Below are 24,834 nucleotides of genomic sequence, written 5' to 3' on the forward strand. Positions count from 1 at the left end.
GGATATGTCTCCTATCCACCATTTTTACAAAGAAGCGTGTATGGTCCATATTAGGCAGTATAACACAATGCTTAGCAAACAGTTTCTGTTGGGATACTACCATAGGAACCACCCTCGCCGTCACTTGTTGGAAGCTGACCCTCCTCCCAATCGCATCAAAAGACATCCCCATCAATTTACTTACAAGATCCAGACATACGTACAACAACCACTGAACCTCACAGCACATAAGAAGCCATAACACAGAAAATTCAAGAAGAGACCCTCATCACCTTCTTGAACTATCTCCTCTCCAATATCGTTATCGAAGTTGTTGTAGCACTATACTTATCGCTGTCAGTGTTATGATTCGTCTAGCTCATCTAACGGTAAGCCCAGGAAACTTGCTGTTTCGGCAGGTTGGATCCATAGGGAAAGGGTGTTAGATGAGTGGGTTTGATGGGGCATGAAGAGGTGGTTAGTGTCAAGCGGAATTCCTTAACATGCTGGACATATGTTTAATATATCGGGGTCAGTTTGGGATAAATAGGAGTTTAACCTGCTACAGTACCCAGAACGTAATTGGGTAGCTGGGGCACTTCGTCTACTATGGGTGGTGGTTAGACTTCGATAACGGCATTCGGGGATAGGGAGCTTAAGACGGTGGTGTGATCCAATAATTCTCGTCAGCGTAATTGAAGAGGTGCCTCCTGACGTGCCTGGGAAGGAGCTGAGGCTCATCCAGGTGTCTGCAGCCTATCAAAAACTGCTCACTGAGCAGGCTGTTGTGCTCCTTCACCGGTAGAATCTGCGCCTCGTCGTGTAGGTGTTGTAGTGCGGACATCAGGAGGCATCCCATCGCTGTCCGAATGGCAGTGTTTTGGTAAGTCTGAAGCTTCGTCCACTGCGAATCACTAGTTCCAGGCGGCCAGACAGTAGGTAGGCTTGAATGCCAAAGATCGTGATGCGCATTAAAGTCACCTATTACCAATGGGTCTTGGTTGGTTCTGCTGTGCATTCCGCAATTGTTGTTGCAGCCTGATGGTGATGGGCGACCGCGCCACAGGAGGCATAGCTCTGTAGCAGAGGGCAACGTAGTCGCGTATTCAGTCACGAGTGGTGCGCAAGCTAGAGCACCTGCGAATGTGCCACCCGCCATTGCAATAATTGCACTCGACCGGTCTGACACACGAAACAGACTGTGCGGGGCACCAGGAGCTGCTGGTTTGTCCCCGCACTAGGGTTGGAGCAAGAAGGTTGTGGGTCTGAGTTAAGGAAGTTGTGTTGCACCGATGGGCTCCTCACCGTTAAGGTTTGATTTGTGGCGGCAGTTTGTTATAGGGTAGATAGGTAGGTGGGGTGGCTGTCGCAATGACACACTTAACAGATGTTATAGTGTTAGTGAGAGCATGCCCCACATACCATTGGTGAGAACCTCCTCTGCGAAAGAAAAAAAAACAAAAAAACACTGCATTTATTTTCTTTGCAAAAACGGATTCATCAATCAACAGTGCGCTCAGGCGCAACGCGAACCATGTGTGATCGCTACAGAGAGCTTGAGATGCTGGCCAATAGGAACAACGCCCGAAAATTCTACCAGAAAGTTCGGCGGCTTACAGAAGGTTTTAAGACCGGGGCGTTGTCCTGTAAGAACAAAGACGGCGATCTGGTGACTGACGTACAGAACAATCTTAAATTATGGAGGGAACACTTCTCGAACCTGTTAAACAGTGACAGTTGCGCATGTCACAGAGAATGTGAAGATCCCGATACCCCAATTGTTGACGACGGAATTGTCGTTCCGCTACCTGACCATGAAGACGTGAAAATAGTAATAACACGGCTAAGGAACAACAAAGCCGCGGGCGCCTACGGAATGCTGGCTGAGCTGTTCAAACATGGCGGCGAGGAGCTAATAAGGTGCATGCATCAGCTTCTATGCAAAATATGGTCGGATGAAATGCCTGCCGTTGGAATTTAAGTGTGCTCCGCCCATTCCATAAGAAGGGCGATCCTGTATTCGGTGCCAATTACCGCGGGATTAGTCTTCTAAATATCGCCTATAAGGTTCTAGCGAGCGTATTGTGTGAAAGGCTGAAGCCCACCACCGTCAACCAACTGATTGGACCTCATAAATTTGGCTTTAGACATGGAAAGTCTACCATCGACCAAATATTTACAATACGCCAAATCTTGGAAAAGACCCACGAAAGGAGAATCGACACACACCATCTTTTCGTCGACTTCAAAGCTGCATTCGACAGTACGAAGAGGAGTTATCTGTATGCCGCGATGTCTGAATTTGGTATCCCCACAAAACTAATACGGCTATGCAAGATGACATTGCTCAACACCAGCAGCGCCGTCAGAATTGGGAAGGACCTCTCCGAGCTGTTTGATACCACACGAGGTTTCAGACAGGCGAGACAGCGAGTCACTGTCGTGTGACTTCTTTAACCTGATGTTGGAGAGCATCGTACGAGCCGCAGAACTTAATCGCTCAGGCAAAATATTTTATAAGAGCGTACAATTGTTGGCGTATGCCGATGATATCGATATCACCGGTCTTAAGAACCGCGCTGTTAGTTTTGCCTTCTCCAAACTGGATAAAGAGGCAAAGCGAATGGGTTTGGTGGTGAACGAGGACAAAACGAAGTACCTCCTGTCTTCAAACAAACAGTCGGCGCACTGTCGTATCGGCACCCACGTCACTGTAGACAGTTATAATTTCGAGGTTGTAAAAGACTTCGTTTATTTTGGAACCAGCATTAACACCGATAACAATGTCAGCCTTGAAATCAAACGTAGAACCTCTCTTGCCAACAAGTGCTACTTTGGACTAAGTAGGAAACTGAGCAGTAAAGTCCTCTCTCGAAACTAAGACTTTACAAGGCTCTCATCATGCCCGTCCTAACGTATGGCACAGAAACTTGGACGATGACAACATCCGATGAAGTGAAGCTTGAAGTGTTTAAGAGAAAGATTCTGTGGAAGATTTTTGGACCTTTGCACGTTGGCAACGGTGAATTTCGCAGACGATGGAACGATGAGCTGTATGAGCTTTACGACGACATAGACATAGCGCAGCGAATAAAGATCCAGCGGCTACGTTGGCTGGGTCATGTCGTCCGAATGGATACAAACGCTCCGGCTTTGAAAGTATTCGATGCGGTACCAGCTGGTGGTAGCAGAGGAAGAGGAAGGCCTCCTCTGCGTTGGAAAGATCAGGTGGAGAAGGACTTGGCTTCACTTGGTGTATCCAATTGGCACCGGTTAGCACGAGAAAGAAATGACTGGCGCGCTTTGTTAAACTCGGCCAAAATCGCATAAGCGGTTATCGCGCCAATTAAGAAGAAGAAGAATCAACAGCACAGGTACACTTTGCAGTTAGAGCAATGCATGAGTGTGCTAGAGACAAGATGCTGGGACAGTACTAAATAATTTGTATATGGACGGCCAGAGAATCGCCTCAGCTATTCTCGCCCCGGACGACGTTCATCTCTGTTTCCAGCAAGTGTCTGCAGGGGTGGTTCCTGCGTGTCCTGGTACTAGTATATTTGCAGATTTGGAGCTTCTTCCACCACGTGTCCCTGAATGCGTGCTGCACAATTTAGAACCGGCTGGCCAATTGCTTTATGTTTGGCCAGCAACACTTCTTTGTATTTTCCAGAAGCGATTTGAGAAACTAGTTGCGGTTTTGGCATCAGTTTCAGTTGAGGTTGTATGCGGTTAGAAGGAGAACAAACTCTCAAAGATAGCGTCCAGTTACTTGAGGTTGTTAAGAAAATAAGCGAGAAAGTCTGGAGAGATGCTATCGATGTCATTGCCGGACGCCCAAGATCACGAAAACCACGTTGAGGAAGCACGGAAGAAATGTTACGGACGAGTTTCGACCAGACAGGTAATGTGCGGACGACCTCTTCACTACCAGCGGCAAAGTTTATTGTTGAATATCACTTAGTAGCGTGGAATGGGTAACTTTTTCGATTGGTCTAACCCTACCTGCACTGACCCCTCGCAGGAGGAGTTTTGGTAAATCCCGCTATGTAAATAAATTCAAGTATAGGTCTTGGCCTTTACTAAGGATAAAAAAAAAAGTTAAAGCATCATTGTGAATCAAACATTAAAATATTCCGGCAATTATAATTATCACATCGGTACCGGTGGCATCGGAAAATAAGGAAGCAAACGACTTTTCAGGTAAAAAACTGAAGGCAAGATTTGGTAAATCGAATCCAAATAGATAGCTTCGAGGGGTTTGGTGAATACGGTTAGAACAACTATTAAAAGCAGATGGACTTATCTGGACATCTACAAAGTGTCATATTCATTTTAGCCGATGGACCAAGAACGTGGAACTTACTGAGGCTCTAGAAAACAAATATATGGCTTCTTATTGGACTACTAACGTGAAACAGGAATATTCGTCACATAGCCTGGCGGTTCTAGATGAAGAAGATGTGATCTGTGACTGATTCGATTCAGGAAAAGATCGAGATGGTTTAATGACATGTAGATATATTAGAAGTGGGGGATATTTGCTGAATATGGCCGCGAGATGAAGTTTTTTCAAAAAAAAGCCCGCCCCAACGAACCTCATGCTCAGAGCTGATTTATCCCAAATCGTGGGTAGTAGGCCTAATATTATAACTGAACAAGATTTCATTGTTACCTTCAATACTTGGAATGGCATAGATGTCAACTTCATAGACTACTTCTTTATATTGTGCGCCTCGCGGTGAATCAGGCGGTGTATTATAAGTCCATCTGTAATGATGACATGCGTTGTGTATTTGAGAATAAGAAATAACGTTTATTGATTTTACCTTTCTCCACTATCACATTCTTCGCTTTCGCTATTTTCGCTTCGTCCAGTCACTTGAGAGTTTTCCCCTTGTAAAGCTTCTTCTTCGGCACGTACACAGTCATGTATACCAACTAGGAGCGAATAATCCATTATGTGTAACTTTGTTAGGAGCTTTATTTATTAAAAAAATGCATTGCTTATTAAAATTACTTTAAAATGTAAGAACTTGTTACGTGTGAGCTTTCCATTACAGCCACACAAATTTTCTCATTATGCCGGGTGACTGAACCAAATTAAATTATGTGTAAATGTATACACACAAATGTAGTCAAATAGCCTCTTGATTTATGGTATTTTTTATAAATTATCTTTAAGAATTAATATGAAATTTTAACGTAAAAATTCCTATTTTTTGCAGAGCTTCCAAATAATGCCCTATTACACACGCTTCTTACTCTTACTTTAACCCTTAGAGTACGGAGTTGGGGACTTTAGGTCTCTTAAGATTAGTTTTTCTTCAATAACTTCGTAAATGACTTCTTTCTCTCGTTACACGTTTAGGTAGCCATCAAAAGACTGCACCGTCACGTGAAATGGTTGAAAAAGTGAAGAAGCGAAATCCCCGACGAAGTGCAAATCAAATGGCGAAAGAACTGAAAATATCTGACCGTAGCATCCGCCGCATACTAAAAAATTATCTCAAAGTAAAGTCTTACAAGATCCAAAAAGCGCACGAAAGCAGCAACAAGACAGTCTCGAGAGAGCGAAAGAATTGCTTCACTTGGCCGCAAGCGGCTAGTTTCCAAACATTGTGTTTTCTGACGAGAAAATGTTTCAAATTGCGCAATTCTTAAACTACCAAAACGATGGGGTCTATTTGACCGACCGCTCATACGAGAATTTGATTCATCGATTGGCCACCAGGTAGCGCTAGTTGTTGTTGCTGTTGTTGTAGCAGTAAGAGAATCCCCGTCAGTACAGAGTATATCATCGGTCGTCTTCGTCAGGCTCACCTAAAGGTAGGCCCAGGAAACATGCTGCGGGTTGGGTCTAGAGGGAGAGGTGTGTCTGATGAGTGGGTCTTAAAAGGCATGTGAAAAGGCGGTTCTTGTCGTGCGGGGTCCCATTTGGGGTGCAGTTTGTTATGCTCCATTACAGGTAGCATATTGGCCTCGTTGTAAAGGTGTTGTAATGGGGACGTAAGGAGGCAGCCCGCCGCTGTCCGAATGGCAGTGTTATGCCATGTCTGAAGCTTTATCCACAGCGTGTCACTAGTTCCAGACGACCAGACAGGCGCAGCGTAGTTCAGAGCCGGCCGACCAATTGCCTTAAATGTCGACAGCAACAATTCTTTGTCTTTGCCCCAAGTGCTGCCGGCAAGCGATTTGAGGACCTTGTTACGATTTTGGACTTTAGTGGCAATTGCGGTTGTGTGCGCTAAGAAGGAGAGCAAACTGTCGAAGGTTACGGTTACACCCAAAATTTTGGGATTGATTACCGTCGGAATTGGTGTGTCGTCGACTTTTACCTCAAGGGACAGCTTGACCTCCTTTGTCCAGGTGGTAAAGAGGGTCGCCGTGGACTTTGTGGGGAGTTAGAGATTCCTCGCACTTAAAAAGCGAGAAAGGTCGGTGAGGTAGTTGCTTACTTTGGAGCACAGGCCATCGATGTCATTTCCCGACGCCATTATCATGCAGTCGTCAGCGTATGTGACCAAGAAAACTCCTTCTGGTGGCTGGGGGAGTTTCGAGATGTAGAAGTTGAACAGCAAGGGTGAAAGGACACCACCCTGCGAAGCACCTTGCTTAATCTTCCTCTGTTTGGATGTATAGTCACGAAAAATCACTGACGAGTGTCGACCGCTCTGATAGTTGGCGAACCACCTCTCTTCAGCCCCGGCGGGAGTGTCGATTGATAAATTTCATCTAGTAGCGTGGAATGACTGACTGTATCGAAAGCTTTCTTCAGGTCCCACGCTACTAGGACAGCTCTCTCGCAGCGCCGGTTTTAGTTAAGCCCGCGCGTTTATGACGGTGAGTGCTGTGGTGGTGCTATGCACTTGACGGAAACCATGCTGATGTGGGACTGGGGCCAGGTATTTCGTAAAGAGTGAGAGTGGGAGGGATTCAAGTGTCTTCACTACTGGGTAAAGGAGTTATCGGGCAATAAGATTCCCATAGGTTGACGGGTTTCCCAGGTTTCAGTAGTGGGACCACTCTCCCTGCGTTCCCCTTGTCAGCGGTAATGAGAGTGGCCAAGGACAGATTGAAGACCCTTGTCAGAAATCCTACTCCCAATGGTTCCAGGTGCTTCAGCATCAGCGCGTTCAGTCCGTCGGGGCCAATGGCTTTTGATGATTTTGATTTATTGATGGCCCCCTGAACCTCACCGCTGAAGAAAGCAAGTGGGGCACTGTCGTTCGTCAGTTTGTGCAGCCGTGTGGTGGCACGACGCTTGGCTCTGTCGGCCGGAGGATGCAGTGTAAAAAGTCGGCTAAAATAGCGCGCGTCGCTTCGGGTCCGACGAAGTACAACCGTTGAAGGTGATCGCCACCTTGTCTCTGCGCTTCGTCAGGTTCGACAAAGACCTAACGGTGGACCAGAGCTTACTCACCCCAGAGGTGAGGTTGCAAGTCTTCAGCTGCTCAACCCATTTAGTCCGCTTATGTTGATTTACCAGTTGCCGGGTCTCCCCGGGATCGATCTGGCGTAGGTGGTCACGCTCGTTTGCTAAACTGGCTGCTTTGGCTGGGAAATTGGGACGGTTGTCCTTGAGCCTTCCAGCGGGAATGAGGCGAGCCGCAGCAGCTGTGGGCACCTTGCGAAATGCGCCACCGACAACTAGTCCTGTCTAGTGAACAGGCAGTACCCGTCACAGGTAATGGTTTAAGCGGGTGTAACCGCAGATGGGCGCTCTCCAATCGTTTTCATCGAGCCTGGCGTCAGTTAAATGCGAAATATTATTGGGAAAGTATTGTGGAAGTTGTTTTGAAGCCGGGGGCAAAGAAACATTTTGGTGGCACACCATGAACGTTTCAACAGGACTCCGCACCGTCTCACTCGAGTGAACCAGGAATGGCTAAGAAACAACGTTCTGAACTTCATAACGTCCACACAATGGCTCGCAAAATCCACCAGACGCGAATCCAATGGATTATTCTCTTGGGGCCAGTTTTGAGAGCAAGGTCCGAACTAAAAGATTTACCAGTCTCGAGGCGCTGAAAAAAGCCATTGTCCGCGAGTGGGCCAAAATACCTGCAAGTCACATTCGGGCAGCTTGCGATTCGTTTCTGGACCGTCTCAAGGCAATAGTCAAGGCAAAAGGTGGTCATATCGAGCAAAAGTAATTTTCCAAACTACATTTATGGCCTTTTTAATTGGTTTCACTTCAAGTGCCGGACCCGGTTTGCAATATTGTGAACTTAACTCCACGAGTAACTAGTTGCATGAGTATACATATGCATTTATACATATATGTCTATATATACAATATATATACTATACATCATTTTTGGGTGTTAGGCTGAGCTCCTCCTCTTATTTGTGGCGTGGGTTATGATGTTGTTCAACAAATGGAGGGACCTACAGTTTTAAGCCGACTTCTAATGGGAAATATTTTTTATGAGGAGCTTTTTCAAGGCAGAAATAAACTCGGAGGTTTGCCATTGCCTGCCGAGGGGCGTCCGCTATTAGAAAAAACTTTTTCTTCATTTTGGTGTTTTACGGAGTTTCGAACCTACGTCGTCTTCCGAACGGTAGTCGTGCACCAACTCAATCGGCCGGCCGCCAACAAATACATGAGTAATACAATCGAGATTGATGATATATTCAGTAATCTTATAACACCAATGATGAAAGAGAAAATACGTTTGCGTTCTAACGCAGAAGCCAAAAGAGTACACTGTGTGACAAAAAAAAAAAATTTAAATATACTTTTATGGAGACCTAGCACAACTTGTGGCTATAGAAAAACTAAACAAAATGGTAAAGGAGAAATTTCCAATACACCCCCAAAATCTCATTTTATGGCCATAAAACCGTTTTTCAGTAGGTCGATGTGAAGAATCACTCCTAACTTCGCCAATTTCTATCCGATTTCAAATTTGTTTTTTTAGTTCGAAAGAACAAAAACAAGCCTTTTTGACAGTGTGTTGACAATTTTTCTGAAATGACAACTGACGAGACTGTAGGCGGAATAATTTGGATTTTTTTTATTTTTTCTCTATTTTTTCAACTTTGACATAATTATCACGATATTATCCGATATGGAGGATTTTTTTTAGTACACTACTGTTATAGTAAAACAAAAAAATAAAATCTTAAAACTCGATTAATTTTAATTCAATTACAGTCAAATATAGCTCATTCGACGCAAAATTAAATTTACTATAACAGTAGTGTTCTAAAAAAAATCCTCAATATCGGATAATATCGTAAAAATATTTTAAAGTTGAAAAAATGGAGAAAAAATAAAAAAAATCCAAATATTTCCGCCTACAGTCTCGTCAGTTGTCATTTCAGAAAAATTGTCAACACACTGTCAGAAAGGTTTGTTTTTGTTCGAACTAAAAAAACAAATTTGAAATCGGATGGAAATTGGCGAAGTTAGGAGTGATTCTTCACATCAACCTACTAGAAAATAAGATACTAATATATAAAGTAATTATAACACCAATATGGAAATATGGCTCAGAGCTTTGGGGAACTGCCAGCAGAACAAATATAAAAATTATACAACAAACGCAAAATAAGATACTCCGTATAATATCAAAAGCAGAGTGGTATATACTAAATGATAACATCCATCGAGAACTTAAAGTAAAAACAGTCCATGAAGAAATACGCAACAACAGCTTAAGACACACAAACCGACTACTAGAACATTCTAACAGGGAAATTCGGCAACTTCCATTAAAAGAGGAAACCGAGACGAGGAGACTTAAGCGCAAACGACCAACTGACCTGCAGATGTAAATGGTGTCACAATTTTATGAATATATTTATTCATTAAATAATTGAATTAATTAAATATAGAGTTAATTTTTGTTTTTCTTAGATAAATGTATATAGTGGTATTGGCTTCTAAATACTGTTGAAACCCAAAAAGAAAGAAAAATTGTAAATATTTTAAGTTGAAATAGAAACAATAATAAAGGGTATAAAAAAAAAAAAAAAAAAAAAAACCTACTGAAAAACGGTTTTATGGCCATAAAACGAGAATTTGGGGGTGTATTGGAAATTTCTCCTATACCATTTTTCTTAGTTTTACTATACCTACAAGTTGTACTAGGTCTCCATAGAAGTATAAAATCACTGTCGCACAGTGGTATTTAATAAGTGCAATAGAGAATATCCCCAGAGGTAAAACAAAAACTGGGAAGTAGTAACTGAAGGGGTGCTTTCTCTAAGGGTATTTGTAACAGTACTAGAGTTAGCTGTCATACGAGACATCTGGGATATTTTTGAAGACAATTGGCGAAAGTCATTCAATTCTATCGATAAACAATTACGTGGTACAATTGTGCGGAAAATGTCCATTTCGGCAAAACATAAAATAAAAATTGGGAAGATATGGTATGCAAATTGGGCTGCTGCTGATATGCAAACGTCATATAATATTTGTACAATGTGCAGATGCATACGGGAAAGCTTCCTAGTTGAAATGTAGGAACAAATATTTGGAGGGGCACTACTGATAATTTTTTCTCAAATTATGATCTGGCAGAGTTATTTCTTACAAAAAATATGACGGCCTTGGGTACTGTCAGAAAAAACCAAACGGACAGATCCAACGAATTGAAATTATAACAAATCGGAAGGAGTATTCTTCGACATTTTCTTTCACATATAAAACCATCTTTTCAACATGCAGCCAATTTTGTTTCTAATGAAGTTTATTTCAAGCTAATTATATTTATGGACTATAATGGAAATAAAACAGCAATAGACCATAGTGACAAACTTAACTCATGTGGCAAACGAACTGCATGTTGACCGTTTAGAATATTTATAAATATGCCCTAAATGCATTTATAATCCTTACATAGAAGAACCCTGAATGGAAACTTTCAAGCTCATCTCGAAGAAAGGTCTTTATATTAAATCTTGGACAAAAATTTGCTGAACCAAACATGAGACAACGTTTGCTAAAAGAAGATAAACTCGTTCCAACCTTACCACGAGCTTTTCGGCTTGTGGTGTTGCAGCTGAAATAGAAAAAAAAATGTAAAAAGTTCACAAGAAAAGATGGAATAAAACGTGTTCATTGTTTTCTATGTCTTAGAAATAAATATTGAAAATAAATTGTTTGTAATGAACATGCAACTGAAGAAAAGAAAATCGGTAGTCCACAACACATTATGGATGGTGAAACGCCCCCATCCCAAATAGTTTGTGGCCATAATGGAAAGTTTAGCCCTTGTTACTTACATCAACGTCACTTGACAACGTGTCCAATATGTTTTTTTTTGTTTCTTCCCCAATTTCAATTTTGATTTTTTGCTTTATAAAATCATTGTCTTTATACGTAGGCAAATGTTTTTCTAACTCTTTTTCAGATGCCTCGCGATCAACCGTACTGCCTTTTAAATCAAATTTTCTGGAAAATAGTAGTAGTTTTACACTAAAGTATTATTAGTGAAATTTTTAACTTACTTGTGAATCGTTAGATGTGAACTGAATACGTTACGCATAACCACAAAATAATACTGCCCGCTCTCAACAGTTATCCTATACATACCTAAATACTGCGGTAAGAGAGTTTTGCCATGCTTCTCTACGACATACTAAAAAGTAGCCAAACATATTACAAAAAAATGTAAAATAAACATAATCAATTGAAATTTATGAAATACAAATGTAGTATTAACATCTTTTTGTTACTGTTTTCGAATATAATCACAGCGAACTAAAGTCGGAAGAAACGTTTAGTTTCTGTAGAATCGAAGTAAATGGTTTATGTAAACTGATTAGTTTTATGATATGTTTTTAATACATATGTATGTATGTATTTTATATTTCCTGTTAAAATAACAACACTTACGGGATGATATTGTTTTAAGAACGCATGCATACGCTCAATTTCCTCGGATGTCAAGCTTTTAATTATGAAAAATTTATCATAGCTTTGGTAGAATTGTGCACCAGATTTTCCGGATGACTCAATGCGTACAGGCTGAGAACGAGTTAATGATTCGCGGTAATCAACGTCATCAACGCTAAACCTTTCACGCAAATTCCGAAATACCAAAGGACAGTATTCTTTGACTTTAAAATGTGACGGCATGTTTTCCCTGTAATCATAGCAGTTAATCACACCCTTTATAGTAATATTTTGGAGATTAGTTGTTTCGCAATGTGTGGAAAATAATTATTATTAATTGTAATGATTACCTATTAAAAATTTTGTTTACCAATCCGGTCATTGATTAATTGACATTATCTCTGCCTTTTAATGATCAATAACCATATGTAATTTAAAAAAATCAAAAAGTAATCATGATTATTAACCATTGAAAGAAAAAAATATGATTTAATCAAAAACAATATATATATAATAGGACTATGAATAAGTTCCTTGCGGTTTTACAACAGATGGCGTAACTTGATTATTATTCCATCGATCCACATTTCCAAACATTCATTGGAGAGCTACTGTCGTAAGGCACAAACGTCAGTATAAGTTTTTTATTTGAAGCGTAAACAACAATATTTTTACCACACTTGAAAATGTCGAATTTCGTGCCAAATAATGTGTTTTTGCGGGGAATTCTTCTTCATTATTTTAATATGAAGAAAAAAGCAGCCGAAAGTCATCGTATCTTGGTGGAAGTTTATGGTGAGCATGCTCTAGCTGAGCGAACGTGCCAGAAGTGGTTTGCACGCTTTAAAAGTGGTGATTTTGGCTTGGAAGACGAAGAACGCGAGGGTGCGCCGCCAAAGTTCATGGATACCGAATTGGAGGAATTGCTCGATCAAGATCCGGCTCAAACGCAAGAAGAGGTTGCAAAAACTTTGGGAGTTGATCAATCAACCATTTCCAAACGTTTAAAAGCCATGGGAATGATCCGAAAGGTAGGCCATTGGGTGCCGTATGAATTGAAGCCAAGAGACGTTGAACGCCGTTTTATGGCATGCGAACAACTGCTTCAACGGCACAAAAGAAAGGGTTTTTTGCATCGAATTGTGACTGGCGATGAAAAGTGGGTCCATTACGACAATCCAAAACGTCGGGCAACGTATGGATACCCTGTCCATGCTTCAACATCGACGTCGGCGCAGAATATTCATGGCCTGAAGGTTATGCTGTGTATCTGGTGGGACCAGCTGGGTGTTGTGTATTATGAGCTACTGAAACCGAATGAAACGATTACGGGGGATGTCTACCGACGACAATTGATGCGTTTGAGCCGAGCACTGCGAGAAAAACGGCCGCAATACGCCGATAGACACGACAAAGTTATTTTGCAACATGACAATGCTCGGCCACATGTTGCACAAGTGGTCAAAAAATACTTAGAAACGCTCAAATGGGATGTCCTACCCCACCCGCCGTATAGTCCAGACCTTGCGCCATCCGATTACTATCTCTTCCGATCGATGCAACATGGCCTGGCTGACCAGCACTTCCGTAATTACGATGAAGTCAAAAAATGGATCGATTCGTGGATTGCGGCAAAACCGACCGAATTTTTCACAAAGGGAATCCGTGAATTGCCAGAAAGATGGGAAAAAGTAGTAGCAAGCGATGGACAATACTTTGAATATTAAATTTGTAACCATTTTACGTCAATAAAGTTTCAAATTTCGAAAAAAAACCGCACGAACTTAACCATAGTCCTATTATATAAATATATAATTGGCGCGTACACCCTTTTTGGGTGTTTAGCCGAGGTGCTCTTCCTATTTGTGGTGTGCGTCTTGATGTTGTTCCACAAATGGAGGGACCTACAGTTTCAAGTCGACTCCGAACGGCAGATATTTTTATGAGGAGCTTTTTCATGGCAGAAATACACTCGGAGGTTTGCCATTGCCTGGCGAGGGGCGACCGCTATTAGAAAAATGTTTTCATTAATTTTGCTTTCACCGAGATTCGAACCAACGTTCTCTCTGTGAATTCCGAATGGTAATCACGCACCAACCCATTCGGCTGCGGCGGCATCAGAAACAATAAGGCAATAGTTTTTCCGGAAATAGCGATTTTTATTGATTATTTAGTAGAATACAGAATTCTATAAAGCCTAGATAAAATCTATATTAATAAGCTTTCAAAAATATAATTCCGTTTTTATAATACGGAATTTTCGAAAACAAAGTCGGTTAAGAAATGACGTTTGGAGCACTTCCGTAAAAGAAAAAAAACTTTCGGCAAGGAGGATCCTAATGAAGTATTGAATACTTTGACAGCTTTTTTTTAATAACTCGTAATTTTCTTTGCTGTCGATGAATCGCTGATTTTAGATTAAAATTTCTCATGCTGTCTTTGTTGGGAGAAACTTGCTCAGTATTCACACCATATTCACCATCTGAAATTCGAGTTATTTTGAAATTAACATATTCGTGAAACAATTCGTTAAAATTCATTTAACATCGTCTCTGATAAATTTACTCTGTCTTGACATAGTAGTTAAAATTATGAATCTTAAAATAGAGTTTTCCATTTTGTATAAATAAAAAAATCGGAGTCAACACTGCTGCAGTAATAGCAATGCTAGTTTCAGAAGCTAAGGCCTCCCGAAGCTCGGAGCAAGCGACTGCAAAAGGGGTCTGCTCTTCACTTTAAAAGTGGCCTCATGTTATAGAACATCTGGTCATCTAGAAATCTGGTCAAGTAACGTATACTAACAATGGAAGCGCTGAATCGCTGATCCAGCTAAGTAGAGCCACAGACAGAGCACGTGAGGTGTTGACAGTTAGGGAGTCAGTTCTCCTAGCTCGCTTAGCATTAACAGCAGGGGAAATACAGTTTAATATAAAGAAACCTGTGTTTGATTTCCTGGCGTCTATCGTGGGAACACGCGTATTTAAAAGTGATATAAAAATATCGTGGCCGTGTGCCCGAACCCAGGGAAAAACTTAAAACAGTGTTTAAAACAAATGTGTCTTAGGTGAACACGAACCAAAAACATATAAAAGTGCTTAGAAAAAAGGTCTTATAGCCATAAACGAACACGAATAAAAAACTTATAAAAGTGGTAAAAAAAGCCTTATAGCCACAAGTAAATCCGAATCAAAAACGTACAATTATTTAATTTAAGTGTTTAAAAAATGCGTCATAGCCAGAAGTTAACGTGAACCGAGAACTGGAGGAATAAAAAAGAAAAAAAGAAACTATTGCCAACCTGAGGAACACCAACCTAAGAAATAAACAACGCCGTTTTCGCCTGCTGGTACCAAGGATTTAATTACTTAACTGCCAGGAAATAATTACTTTTAGCATGAAACTGTAGGTGGAGTACTCCTTAGAATTAAGATATAGAAAAAATTCTTACTGAAAAAAAATATTGAAACTAAGTGATTAGACACGGACGAACACGTCATTCGCAGGTTAATGAGTGCCGCTGTTCGGGCAGCAAAGTAACAGAGAAGACGGGAGTTTCAATCGGCAGTATACGTATTGACAGCTAGGCTTGCACAGATAGAGAGGCCATCTCAGGTAGAAGAATACTCCGAAGTAACGAACGACTCGATAGTCAGGTGTGAAGACGTAGTTAAGTCCCTGCCAGAATTCGCTGGTGACCAGTCGCGGTACGTGTCGTGGCACATACAGCCTAAAAAATTCAAAACCGCGGAAGGAAGTTTGAAACAATATCAGGCCGTGGCCATAATTAGGAATAAAGTAATAGGTTCTACAGATTAGCTCCTCGTTTAACACTATATTAGATTTCAAAGCTATCATAGCCAGAGTCGACTTTACGTACGAGTCGACCATTCTTCGTCAAGGAAAGCTGGCAATAACTGAGTTCTATGACGAAGTGGAGAAAAAATTAAGGGCGATTATAAACAAAACGTTAATGTCCTATCAAAACAAGGAATCATTAAATGCAAAGTACCGCCAGGACAACATTACGGTCAGGAGCCATCAGACATGGCGTCAATCTTAGCACTTACGCAGGAGCTAGAAAAAGCAGATTCTCGGACTGTAATTCTCAAATGCGTATTTTGAATAGAACGCCCCCGTTAAGGAACAGTGTATCATCACCTAGACAACCAGGTTCACCCCCGATACAACGACCAACGCCTATGGACATAGACCCGAGTCTCTTTCGATTCCGGGCCGCAAAACGAAATGATAGGTCCAACGATCTTCCCACACCGCTAGTAGTTTCATCGCAGTTTACTCCTTCTATCCCTCGAGCTTTTCCCTCATGAACATAGAACAGCCTTTGGAAATCAATATTCGAAAGGCTTCGGCATGCAACTAGCACAAAAAAGGCAACGCGATAGTGATCGCTTTAATAATAACAAAATACACCTCATAAACCATTTAGATCAATGTCCGTCAACCGAGAATTATGAGGAAGCCGACTGGTTCAACATTACAACAAGAGTTCAGACCCTATAGATGTATCCGACGAGATTAATTTTAAGAAGTAGATCCCTGCTACCATTCGGGATGCCAGGACATTCGAAGGAAGGAAAGAAGGAACTAAAATTTCTGGTATACAAGGGTGCATCGAAAAATTATGTAAAAGCTGTAAACTGGAAGGGCATAAAACCTATTTCCCCCCCATTTTTGATTAGCTCCGAGGCCGAGCATCTTTCAGTGAGCTATTGACGACGTACTGGGAAAGAAAATCGGGAGAACATGTCACTTTTATATAGATGACATCATCATATTTCCCAATGAGTACGAAACTTACTTACAGGACGTCAGCCGAGTGCTTGAAAAATTGTATTTAACTAACATATGAGTTTTTTCAGAAAACACCGATATTTTTAAGTCGGAGGTTGAATTCTAAGGATTTGTTATTTCGAAAGAAGGTATTAGAACATCAAAGGATAAAGTAAAAGACATAATTAACTACGAGGTTTCGAGACCCCTCCGCGCATTGTGTTCCTTTTTAGGCTAGTCTAGTTACTGTAGGCGCTTTATTTAGGACTAAGCTCTACCGCCGTAGCCTAATGGGTTTGCGCGTGACTACCATTCGGGATTCGGAGTAAGCGGGTTCGAATCGCGTTGAAACACCAAAATTAAGAAAAAGTTTTTTTCTAATACCGGTCGCCCCTCAGCAGGCAATGGCAAAGCTCCAAGTGTATTTCTGCCATGAAAAAGCTCCTCATAAAAAATATCTACCGTTCGCCAACATCGAGACGCACGCCACATATAGGAGGAGGAGCTCGGCTGAACACTCAAAAAGGCTGCAAGCGCCAATTATATACATATATATATATATATACATATATGTTCTGATAGACAAGGCCTCAAACTTACCTTTTCAATTAAGTGGTAAAAAAAATTCGTGGAAGAGTTTCTCCTTAAGTTTCATTACAAGACATGCAAAGAAAACGTTGTCGCTGAAGCATTATCAAGGCAACATATAAACAGTTAGAAACCTTGTCTTAATCAGTCACAACTCAGACTCACAACCCTCCTGCTCCAATCCTAGTGCGGGGACAAACCAGCAGCTCTTGGTCTTCCGCACAGTCTGTTTCGTGTGTCCGACCAGGGTTCCTCGTAACCTGAAATCGGTTAAGGGTAATTCTTGCAATGGCTGGTGGCAGTTTCGGCGGTGCTCTGGCCTGCGCACCAAATGTGAATGGACACGCGACAGCAGACAGACAACCACACGCGACCCTCACACCGCTTTCGACAATACTACCGAGGAGCTTCAAGCTCCTTCAACTTAACTGGAACGGACTCATGAGGAAAATAGATGAGACAGTCGACATCACGAGTCGGCATGGAATCAAAATACCTACGGTCCAAGAGACAAAACTGCCCGCTAGCTCTTCCCTGATTACCAGGGATGGCTATAACGTGCACAAAAGGATCACAAGCGAGACAACGGTGGAAGCCTAGTTTATAGTTAACCACACAGTGCAGTATCGACTTATCGATCATCTTAGCATCTTAGAACGTCAAGCTATAGCTGTCTGGCCAGGCGATGCCGAACTCGAAATATTTAACAGATATATACCACCTGTATTCTGTTGCCCAGCAATATATCACCCTGAAAGTGGTACATTCATCATTGATGAAAACCGACTCAACACAGTAAACAACAATGCCCCCACCCAGGTAGTGGGCAATTGCAGCAGTTCGCCTGACATCACAATTGCTGGCGCTGGTCTGATAAATAGCACAACCTAGTGACCTATGCTATCCCTTGCATCAAAAAACTTGCCCACTATCATCTCGATTGAGAGACCTGCCGAATTTGTTTCCGCGGATCACCGGTCATACATCAACTTCAACAAAGTTGATTGGACCAGATTCGCAGAATTTACTGAATACATCTTCGCCGCTCTCCCCATCCCCACCGATGTACGCGCAGGCGAACGCGCATTCCGCAAGGTGGTCACAGCGGCCGCGGTTCGCTTCATTCCCGCTGGAAGGATCCGGGACATTCGTCCTAATTTCTCAGCTGAAGCAGATGTTCTGGCGAACGCAAAAATGAGCTCAATTTGGAGATACGGCAACTGGTAACCCGAAATAAGAGGAACAAATGGGAAGAGCATTTGAAGTCCCGCAACTTCACCTCTGGTGTGAGCAAGCTCTGGTACACCGAAAGGTCCCTGTCGAACCCGACGAAGCACAACGACTCGGTGGATATCACCTTCAGCAGTCGTGCTTAATCGGATCCGAAAAGATGCGCGAGCTATCTTAGCCGGCTATTTATTCCGCATCCTCCGGCCGACGATCCAAACGTAGTGCTACCAGACGGCTGCACAAACTGACACAACAGTGCGCCACTTGCTTTCTCCAGCGATGAGGTTCAGGGGGCCATCATCCAAAGCCATTGGCCACTCTCATCATTCCTGATATGTGGAAATTAGGGAGAGTGGTCCCACTACTGAAACCTTGGAAACCCGCCAACCAAGGGGGAGTCTTATCACCCGATAACTCCCCTTTCCCCAGTAGTGAAGACTCTTGAGGCCCTTCTACTCCCATTCTTTACGAAACACCTGACCCCAGGCTCACACCAGCATAGTTTCCGAAGGGTGCATAGCACCACCACGGCACTCACCATCATTAACACCCAGATAAACCGCGGGCTCAACCAAAACCGCCCCTGCGAGAGGACTGTCCTAGTAGCGCTGGACCTGAAGAAGGCTTTCGACACTATTAGCCACTCCACGCTACTAGATGAAATTTTACAGTCGACAATCCCGACAGGCCTGAAAACGTGGTCCGCGAACTATCTGCATTCGTCAGTAATATTTCGAGACCAAATCTCTAAACAGAGGAAGAGAAAGCAAGGAGTTCCGCAGGTTGGTGTCCTTTCACCCTTGCTTTTCAACTTCTGTATCTCGAAGCTCCCCCAGCCACCAGAGGGAGTCCATGGTCTCCTACGCCGACGACTGTACGATAATGGCGTCGGGCAATGACATTGAGGGCCTGTGTACCAAATTGAACAACTACCTCACCTGTCTTTCTCGCTTCTTCACCGCGAGGAATCTACAGCTTTCACCCACGAAGACCACAGCGATCCTCTTTACCACCTGGAGGTCAAACTATAGCTTAAGGTAAAGGTCGACGACACACCAATACCGACTGTTAACAACCTTGATAGTTACCTTCGGCAGTTAGCTCTTAGGAACCTTTTCAATTACGGCGACGAGATCCAGGACAAAACAGATGGACAATTACTGGACCGAACAGTGTACATAAGGACTATAAATGACATTCATTGGGAGACTTATTACTTTCTTAAGCTCCCGACCGCCGAATGCCGCTATCAGAGTCCAACCACCACCTATAGCAGACGAAGAGCCCCAGCTAACCCAACGGTCTCGGGTAACCTTGGCACAATTACGTTCTGGGTACCGTAGATGAGCTAAACGAAGACGACCAGTGATCTGCATAACACAACAAAAACAACGCCAATCATTACCAAGCCTGGAGAAATTCTACATCTTGGTATTTTTTCAACGGACTATAAACATTACTTAACTTGCTTCAAACAATTTTCAAAATTTGCTGTAGTTCAGTCCATTGCCTCTAGGTCAACCGTCGATTTAAAGGATCTGTTGACCCAAATTATGAATTTCTTCAAATACACTGAAAGCCTTGTTTATGATACTGTCGAATCGCTATATTCTATCACAATTAAATCTTTGGTAAAAGATCATTGCAATATTTCGATATTTACCCATTCAGCTACGGTGGATAGTCATCTACTACAACAGGACGTCGATAATCTCTCTGGCTGGTGTGCAAGGAACAAACTGGATCTCAACTTTAAAAAGTGTGCTGTGATGTGCTTCTCGAGATCGCGCACTCCCTTACCTGCAGTGTACACACTCAATGGTGATAAAATAAGGGAGGTGGATGACATCAAAGACCTCGGTGTCACGATTGACACAAAACTAACTTTCCACAAGCATATAGACGAAATAACTCAGAGAGCTTTTAAGATACTCGGTTTTATAACTAGGAATAGCAAGGACTTCAAGAATCCCTACTCCCTGATTTGTCTTTTCAAAACTCAAGTTCTTCCAATACTGGAGTACGGATCCATAATCTGGTGTCCATACACTGAAGCAGGCATTACTAGACTTGAAAGAGTGCAGCGTAAGCTCTGCAAGACCTTAGCCTTCCGACATTCATCATCAACCGCTTCAGCTACAGAAGATATCTACATTCGGTACAACATCAACAGTCTGCGGGCTCGCCGTCGCATAACTGATCTGGCGTTCTTCTATAAAGTGGTAAATGGTATTATTGACGCCCCGGAAGTACGCAGCTCCTTCGAGCTTGCCCCAGCTGGTCTCACTCTTAGGAATAGTCGTCTACTGAAAACAGTCGCTACTTACAAAAGCTACGTCTATCACGGCCCGTGCAATAGAATAGCCATCAGTGTCAACTCACTTCATGGTGTTCTCGACTTCTATGGTGGAACCTACGATACCTTTCTGCGAAATGCCAAAAATATCATCCTATAGATTTTTCTCATCATTGTATTACATACCAGCCCTCTATAAGTTCTGTTTCTGTACCCTCTTTTTATTTGTATGTATATTGCCGATTGGCGTTTGTTAAATAAATAAATACACAGGAAAAATATTGGAAACCGATTTGGGAACCACAGTCCCTATTTGCGCAATTGTATATTATCCTGACACAGTTTATATCCTTATATCGGATGGAGAAGTTGCAATCCCGCCCTCAAATACGTAGCGGGATCTCAATTACTTCAACCAACTTTAAGCACTTACATTAATAGCCAGCTCCAAGTTAAAACAAACCTGTTCACTGACACCGTAAACAGAATAAATAAATCACCGAAGAAACATGAGCTCGACACTGGATACCTATTTAAACTGTAATCAACAAGAAATCAATCCAATATTGTTAATTAGTGATGAGGTTACAAACCTAATATCCACCGAGCACTCTCCTAATATTACAATATATGACGTACTAACTCAAAATTAAAAATTTTACAAAATTATGACCAAATTTATTTCATTATCAAATACCTAGTGATCAAATTTTTAAAAAAATCAGAACAAGCTTGTAAATAATTTTAAATCAATTATGACAGTGACCACTATAGCGTCCAAATGTAATAATAAATATTAGGAGCTTGTAATTTGTAAAAAATCATTATCAACTATATTTTGTTAAGTTTAAAATGCAAACAGCACTTGTATTTTAAATCTGCTGAGCCAACAACTAGCATCATGCCAGACTATTACAGCGGACCATATCGACCCATCTCAAAAATATGCGCAATATGTAGACATTTTAATCAACGAATTTCAATTACGATTGGAAATGTTCAAAGCTGAGAAGACAACGGTTTCCATGAAAATGTTTTCCTCGCCATTTAATATCGATGTTGATACAGTTCCCGAATACTTTCAAATGGAACTGATTGACATGCAGACTAACATAGATTTAAAAAATGTATTGTTTTTTTAGTAACCATCGACTACTTCATCAATTCCGGCTGATATTGATCACTTTGTATCGAAAAGTGCTAAATTTGTCATTAAAAATTTCATAATAAGTTCGTTTTTCTTGTTAATTTTTATTTTGCATTGAACTTTGCATATGAAATCTTTATTTTTTAAATTTTATATTTTTTTATTCTACTGTTTATTATAACTTAAGTTTTGTAAATTATGAATAAGTATTATTTATGTGCGCCCTTTACAGTTTACACCTTTACAATTGGTTTTTTTTTTTTTTTTTTTTTTTTTTATCAACACGCGCCGGAAATGAAACGTTAACGTTGCAGTATTAAGCAATAAGAAATCCGTGGACGTCTCCTATTCTAACGGGAGAATAGTTAACCTACTACAGCAGTAGACAGCAAAGACAACCTAAACTAAATAACATAAACGCAGCGCAAGCCACAACAAAAGCAAAAAATAAGAAGCGCAGCTCAAGTAACGTAGAATAACAACGGAAGCGCGTGTAAGCAATACCAAGCCCAAGAAGTCCGACATCGTGAGAATCGCTGATCCGGCTGGTAGAGTCACACGGCAGTCCACATGAGGTGTTGGCAGTTAGGGAGTTAGATATTCAGGTGAAGACACCGATCCAATCATTTCTGTTAACACGCTCAGCATTAACAGCTGACAAGAGAAATGAAGTTTAATAGAAAGAAAATTGTATTTGATTTACTTGCATGTCGGATTTGGATTTAGAGAAAAGAAAATTATTCTACAACTGAGACCTCAAGCGGCCCTATGTTTCAAAGGCAAATAAAGAGGGAAAATTAATAGCAATCAAATTATATCTTTTGATAATTTTTTTTATTATTTCTGCTAATGTGAAGAAATCATGATTGTTTTTTGATTATTTTTAATTACGCAGGTCTACATGGGTTTTTGTTTTGTTACAAATGGTTTCCGGTGTATTTTTGTGCGCTGAACACTCAGGTCCAAGGTGTCCGTCATGGTTTTGAAAAAAATGTGTGTGAATTTCTATAAAACGGTTTTTTTTTATCTTTTCACCCCTCCTTTGCTCAAAACCCTGACTACTTATATAATAGCCATATACGCAAATTAAAAAAAAAAAGACTTTGAGTGATATGGGGTTAACACTTCAAGGTGCTGTTATTACGATGTAATCGCGAATTATTATGAGCTTAGCTTATAAAAATAACTACTGGGGGATTTTTGGGGTCGTTGACTCAAAATCCGATGTAATTGTTTTTAAATCCAGAATTGTACAGCGCGCAAAAATATATCGGAACCCTTTAAAACACACAATTTTGTCCACCAGTGTTTTAATCGATTACTAGTTCCTGGCTTAAAAATATATTAATTTAATAATTATGTCAGTTAAATCATTTTGATTACTAATTGCAATATAAACTTTACAGCTCTGATATGTATATTTTTATATCAGAGCTGTAGGAAACAGGAAATCAGGATGAATATTTACAATTAAGCTTTTTACATACTTATTAAACAGGTGATTATCAACTTTGATTTTTGAATATGCTCGAAAATCATCCGGCAAAAGCATAACAGGAATATTAACATGACTTAGTTCATTTATCTAGAATTGTGTGAAATGTCAAATACAAAGAGAACATTAATGGAAAATATAACAAAGATGTGTGGAAAAATAGCGGTGATTCTTACCGTATGATTAATACCCCACATGAAAACACTTAAAATCGGTTCATTAGCTCTAAAAAGCTTTACTTTTTGATGTTTTACGCGGAAATGTTTCTTTTTCAAAATACGCGGCTGCGATGAAGACATTTTCTTGTCCATGCTATCCAAGGGAGTCTTAGTTTGAAATTGTTTAATCGATTTTACGCCGTATTTGTCCTTTTGGTCGAAAGTGCCACATCAAATTTTTATTCGTAAAAAATTGGGCCTATTCCGTATATTTCTTAGATCGTAGAAATGCTGAACTTAATGTGCGTACGGTAAATTTAAAAACTTTGACCTGAAAAATTCTGCAAAAGAACATAGAAATTAGTTCGAATGGAAAATTCAAGCCAAATATTAAATAAACGTAATGAGTTTCATAAAATATTAAAAAAAAAACGTTAACTAGCCTGCAACAACCATGACAGTAATTTGACCGATCATATCATATTTACTGATGATAGAAATATTCGACAATTATCAGAGCAAAGCTCCTATCACATTCTTAATGCCACTGTGAAGTGAAAGCCCTGATGGAGGCATTTTTACACATGTGATTTTACATATATCTCTAACTTATGAATTTTCTCGACAATTTGAACACATACTTCTCACCCTAATGCTTTTTTGTAGTCATTGATGAAATTAATACTCGTCATGCACGACAATTCAGGATTGATGTAATTTCAAATCACACTTGACTAATCATACGTATCCATCCCAAATAAATGAAAATTGAACAATTATATTGTTTCTCTTTATCATTTTAAAATTCTATAAATATGTAATTATCATTTTTTACTATTATTCGAACTCTTGCAGCCCGGTATTTGCTATCTTCTCGGGCGCTATTACAAAATTTCGCCAGCCCTCCGACACATTGACTAGTCCACTTTTCGGATGGACACCTTGCACTCACGCATTAATTTGGTTTGGTCCGTCATTTCCGGTTTACCAGTGATCAGAAAGTTTCTGTTTTTAATAATGTTTTTGGAATGAAAAATCATAAGGTTGTAAAATACTTAGATCAATTTCTAATGCTGACGACACGCGCGAGTTACCACACTCAACCATTCTACTCCAAAAGAAAATACAATTGAAGTGGACTGGTAATCGTAACTCGATACCCAACCAAATAAGTGCCATGGCACTAACGCATTTCACAAGCGACACAATTAGCTTGTAAAGAAATGAGTGCAACGACACTTATGCAAATAATTTACGAAATTTAGAATAAGTAATACTCGTATTTCGTTGATTCACCAAATA

The 24,834-nt window shown here is 40.8% G+C and overlaps 1 protein-coding gene across 2 annotated transcripts in view; it reads right to left on the reverse strand.

Annotated features, from left to right (window-relative positions):
• LOC129249943 (phosphatidylinositol 5-phosphate 4-kinase type-2 beta) overlaps nucleotides 1-24,834 on the reverse strand; it is a 136,434-nt gene that overhangs the window by 53,967 nt on the left and 57,633 nt on the right. For both annotated transcript variants that reach the window (XM_054889606.1, XM_054889605.1), the window contains exons 2-8: nucleotides 23,551-23,873; nucleotides 23,367-23,464; nucleotides 11,828-12,077; nucleotides 11,440-11,570; nucleotides 11,215-11,383; nucleotides 4,806-4,957; nucleotides 4,652-4,746 (exon numbers count right to left, since the gene is read on the reverse strand). In XM_054889606.1, the coding sequence (XP_054745581.1) occupies nucleotides 4,652-4,746; nucleotides 4,806-4,957; nucleotides 11,215-11,383; nucleotides 11,440-11,570; nucleotides 11,828-12,077; nucleotides 23,367-23,464; nucleotides 23,551-23,685 (1,030 nt within the window). In that variant the 5' untranslated portion in view covers nucleotides 23,686-23,873. The remainder of the gene's footprint in view (nucleotides 1-4,651; nucleotides 4,747-4,805; nucleotides 4,958-11,214; nucleotides 11,384-11,439; nucleotides 11,571-11,827; nucleotides 12,078-23,366; nucleotides 23,465-23,550; nucleotides 23,874-24,834) is intronic.

This window comes from Anastrepha obliqua, chromosome 6 (assembly GCF_027943255.1).
Source record: "Anastrepha obliqua isolate idAnaObli1 chromosome 6, idAnaObli1_1.0, whole genome shotgun sequence".
In the NCBI taxonomy this organism is placed as follows: Eukaryota; Metazoa; Arthropoda; class Insecta; order Diptera; family Tephritidae; genus Anastrepha; species Anastrepha obliqua.